General features: G+C 55.8%; 1 protein-coding gene across 1 annotated transcript; it reads right to left on the bottom strand.

Annotated features, from left to right (window-relative positions):
* Positions 1-2,246: 2,246 nt before the first annotated feature.
* On the bottom strand, positions 2,247-3,710 carry Sox2 (SRY-box transcription factor 2). The gene has a single exon (XM_008835394.1). It carries the CDS (start codon positions 3,297-3,299, stop codon positions 2,349-2,351), a length of 951 nt encoding a protein of 316 aa, XP_008833616.1. The 5' UTR covers positions 3,300-3,710; the 3' UTR covers positions 2,247-2,348.
* Between the last annotated feature and the right edge of the window lie 1,146 nt (positions 3,711-4,856).

Genomic DNA, 4,856 nt, shown 5'->3' with positions numbered 1-4,856 from the left:
ATAAGTTTCTAGTTCCATCCATTTACCTGAAAATTTCATGATTTCATCTTCCTTTACTGCTGAGTAAAACTCCATTGTAAAAATGAACTACATTTTCATTATCCACTTGTCACTTGAAGGACATTTAGGTTGCTTCCATCTCTTGGCTAAAAAAAAAAAAAAAAAAAAAAAAAAAGGCAGCAGCAGCTCAGGCCGCGCCAGGGAGCGGGGCGGTGGGGACGCGCGAGCTTCGCGAATTCAAAGACCACGGCGATTCCAACTTTTCCTGCTCCCGCCGCCGAAGACAACGGCAAGCTTTCTTTACCTTTCCCGGGGCAAAAGAAAACAGCACATCCAATCTCGTTTCCCCACCCTCTTCCCTCCTCCTGCTCTCCACTACAGAAGTAAAAACAGTTAACAGATCAAAAGCTTAATCACGTCCACATGTGAGCCGGGCGTACAAAGCGAAATATCTACCTCGGAGTCGAGCGCTCTCTTCTGACACGCGGTTGCCTGGCTTCCCCTTTGCGCGTTAGCAGTTGCAGAGATTATCCGATTTGAGACTACAGGCTTGGGCCCCGCGCTGCCAGTTTAAGAAATGGAATTCGGGGATGGGGAGAGAAAATAAAAAGAGATCCACGATAAATGAGGGAATTTTGCAAGACGTTCTTTGCTTTTCCCTCGCCCCTAAACAGGAAGATGTAGAGGAGAAAGTTTATGAACTCGGGGAACAAAGACAGCAAACCACTTGTTTCCTAAGAACACAGGGCCAGTCCCCCAAATACCCACCCTGCAGAATTTGCTTCATGCCTGCACTATAATTATTCGGATACAAGAAACATTTCCCCCTACAAACCACATTTCAGAGGGCTATTGTATTGTGAAGAAAATGAAAACAAACTCTGGCAAACCTGGTCCAGATTTGACTCAATACCCCATCTGCTAAGCTACAGGAAAAATGTCAGAACTGACTCCTGGCAACAAGTGGCACAGCCAGTTAGAACCGGCCACCTATAGTCATCCTGGGAGAAAGGAGGCCGTAGACTGGAATCTATGTCTCTAGCTTCTCGTTCAGAAACAACACAAGCATTTCAGTTTTTCCAGTTAATCATCCAGCCATTTTTATTTATTTTTTTCCCTGCAGTGAACACTGCTGTGCTGGTAACATCAAGATTTTGGTGGCTGAACTCAGTGTTCTAATTCCCCAAGAAGCTATGTCTAAGCCTTGCTATCCAAATAAATGAAAGACTCAAGCGTATATTTCAGTGTCCATATGTCAAAAATTTATTTATCTCAAACTGTGCATAATGGAGTAAAAACTTAAGTTGAAAATGTACCTGTTATAAGGATGGTATTAGTTCAAATATATACATGGATTCTCGGCAGACTGATTCAAATAACAGCCGAATCTTTTAAAATACAACTACGGAAAATAAAAGGGGGGGGAGGGAACCTTAAAATATCACAATAAATTTACAGAAATCTTACAAACCATAAGAAAATATTTCAAACACAGTAATTTCATGTTTTTTAAAATCTGAACAAAATGGAAAGGTGGGATTGAACAAAAGCTATTATAAATTACCAGTGATGTCAACCTGCACGGCCATTTTTTTTGCCTTTAACAGTAAGTTAAAAAAATTTAGTAGTACAATCTAAAACTTTTGCCCTTGAAATAAGACCACGAAGACAGCTTTGCCTCTTTCCTTTTGTACAATTTTAAAACAACTAAAATGTCCAAATCCGAATAAATTTCTTCTTTCCATGTTTGTAGGTGCCTTAAATTTAAACCGCAGAATCAAAATTCTGCAAAGAGCCTTTCCTCCAAAAATATTGGCAAATTCTCAGCTTTTATAAACAACGGACATTTTGATTGCCATGTTTACCTCGATAAATACTGTACAAAAGTTGCTTGCAAATATTAAAACGTTTTTTTTCTCGTCGCCCGGAGACTAGCTCTAAATATTACTGGTAAAGACTTTTGCGAACTCCCTGCGAAGCGCCTACCGTACGTACCACTAGAACTTTAAAAAAGTTTTGCGTAGTTTCTTTCTTCCAGATCTATACACGGTCCATTCCCCCGCCCTCCCCACCGCCCTCCGGTTTTCTCTGTACAAAAATATGACCCCCAAAAGAAGTCCCAGGATCTTTCATAAAAGTTTTCTCGTCTGCATCGCGGTCGTTGCGTGAATTTGGATGGGATTGGTGGTCTCTTTCGCAGCTGTCACTGGCTGCGGGTCGTGAGATTTTTCTTTTTTTTTTCTTTCGAGCATACCAGGCTATTTGTTTCTCTCTCCTCCTTTGCACCCCGCCCAATTCCTGGTTTTTCTTTGAAAGTCTCTCCCCTTCTCCAGTTCACGGTCCGCCCCTCACATGTGTGACAGAGGCAGTGTGCCGTTGATGGCCGTGCCGGGTACCGGGCCGCTCTGGTAGTGTTGGGCCATGTGCAGTCTGCTGGGCGCGGCGGGCTCCGGCACCTCGGCGCCGGGGAGGTACATGCTGATCATGTCCCGGAGGTCCCCGGCCTGGCAGGGCGCCCTGGAGTGGGAGGAAGAGGTAACCACGGGGGGGCTGGAGCTGGCCTCGGACTTGACCACCGAGCCCATGGAGCCCAGCGCCATGCCGGGAGTGCCCTGCTGTGAATAGGACACGCTGTAGGTGGGCGAGCCGTTCATGTAGGTCTGCGAGCTGGTCATGGAATTGTACTGCAGGGCGCTGACGTCGTAGCGGTGCATCGGCTGCATCTGCGCCGCGCCGTGCGCGTTGAGGCCCGGGTGCTGCGGGTAGCCCAGCTGCTCCTGCATCATGCCGTAGCTGCCGTTGCTCCAGCCGTTCATGTGCGCGTAGCTGTCCATGCGCTGGTTCACGCCCGCGCCCAGGCCGGCGCCCACCCCGACCCCGCTGGCCATGCTGTTCCCGCCGGGGGCCAGCAGCCCTCCGGGCAGCGTGTACTTATCCTTCTTCATCAGCGTCTTGGTCTTCCGCCGCGGCCGGTATTTATAATCCGGGTGCTCCTTCATGTGCAGAGCGCGCAGCCGCTTGGCCTCGTCGATGAACGGCCGCTTCTCGGTCTCCGACAAAAGTTTCCACTCGGCGCCCAGGCGCTTGCTGATCTCCGAGTTGTGCATCTTGGGGTTCTCCTGGGCCATCTTGCGCCGCTGCCCCCGGGACCACACCATGAAGGCGTTCATGGGCCTCTTGACGCGGTCCGGGCTGTTCTTCTGGTTGCCGCCGCTCGCCGCCGCCGTGCCGGTGCCGCCGCCTCCCGAAGCCTGCTGCGGGCCCGGCGGCTTCAGCTCCGTCTCCATCATGTTGTACATGCGGGCGCCGGGCGCGGGCGCCGCCCGCCCGACCCTTTTTGCGGGCGGGGTTGTCGGGAGCACGGCCCCGCGCCGAGCCGGCCGAGAGCCGCGAGGGGAAGCGCAGGTCGAGCCGGGCGCGCGGGCCTGGGGATGCTGGAAGAGGCGCTGTCGTCCCCGGCCGCGCCGCGCCGATCGCGGGGATTAATTTTTGGAAAGGCTAAAGCCCGGGCGCAAACTTCTTCCTCTCTCTACGCGCTTCTCTCCCAGCCCCAGTCTTAAAGAGGCAGGAAAGTACTTTCCCCCCTTTGCAAACACTCTCTTCTCTGTCTTGACAACTCCTGATACTTTTTTGAACAAGTTAATAGACAACCATCCATGTGACGGGGGCTGTCAGGGAATAAATGGGTTTCCGGCGGCCAATCAGCGCGCGCCGGCTCCTGCGCCCGAGCCCAGCCTAGCCGGCGGCTTTTGCATGAAAGGGGGCGGGGCCTGCCGCGCCGCCGAGCCCAGCCGAGCGGGACGCGGGGAGCCGCGTGGGGGAGGCGGGCCCGCAGCCCGCGGCCGGCCGGGGGGACCTTTGTATCCCGGACTCCGCAACAGGTCACGGCGCACGCCTGTTCGGAGGAAGTGGGTAAACAGCACCCAGACGGCCGCGCCTTTGCCCCCTTCCCACGGAATCGGTGCTGCCCGTGGGCTGCGGGAGGGAGGACGGGCGCGGGAAGCAGGGGCGGGGGTGGGGCAGGGCGCAGGGGTGGATCGGGGCGACTGTCCAACTCCTATTTCAGGAAGCCGGCCGGGCCGGAGGTGCCGGGCCATTGTTCCCCGGCCGGTCCCCGCTCGGCTCCCGGCTCCAGTCCCTCACCCAGGCCCCGATTCCTACCCTGGGGCCAGCACCCACCCATCTCCCCCTGCACCCACAGAAGTTAGACCCAAGCCTCGGGCCTCTGCGCCCTCCGGGCTTCCACGTTCTCCGCTCGGTCCCCAAACACGCGTCCTCCTTGCCGAGGCCCATGGCTGCAGAGCTGAGCGGGCAGGGCCTTGCTCACGACCCTTCTCAGCTGAGCCTCCGGGCGCCCCAGCGGAGGTCCCAACCCGCACCCCCTACCGATCTGTCCCATCCAGGGGGTGCAGAGGCGACGCTTGGACTCCCCCTCTCCACTCTCCTCCTACTCCCCTGCCCCCACCCCAAGAGGATTTCTGCCCCGGTAGTTTGCGATGAGGACGAAAGAATCCGCGGGGAGAGGCTCCGAAGCGTAGGCCACGGGGGTGGGCCAACTGCAACTTCCTGGCATCCCACCGCGTGGCTCGGAGGTGGCATTCGGCCGCGCGCACCAACTCCCTCCCACGCAGCGTTCCCAGGACCGGGGCACCGCGGCGCGGGCACGGCCCTCGCTCACTTCCCTGGCACGGCGGCGGCTGGGAGGCCGGACCGCCAGGGTCAGGGGCTGCGCGGCGTCGGGGCTCCCGAGGACAGGTGCAGGCGGCGGGCGCAAGGACCGGGCCGGCGACCACCCGGAGCCCGGGCCCCGGCAAGGCCTGGGCTGCAGGAGGATGCACTGGGGGCGGGGGTGTGAG

The sequence above is a fragment of the Nannospalax galili genome, unplaced genomic scaffold, assembly GCF_000622305.1.
Source record: "Nannospalax galili isolate Female #2095 unplaced genomic scaffold, S.galili_v1.0 scaffold1177, whole genome shotgun sequence".
Lineage (NCBI taxonomy): Eukaryota > Metazoa > Chordata > Mammalia > Rodentia > Spalacidae > Nannospalax > Nannospalax galili.
Note: the sequence above shows the minus strand (reverse complement) of the source record. Positions and strands in the feature narration are given on the sequence as shown.

Bases quoted from the DNA above. Each gene is read 5' to 3' on its own strand.
- Sox2 (XM_008835394.1), bottom strand. From the start codon at position 3,299: ATGTACAACATGATGGAGACGGAGCTGAAGCCGCCGGGCCCGCAGCAG.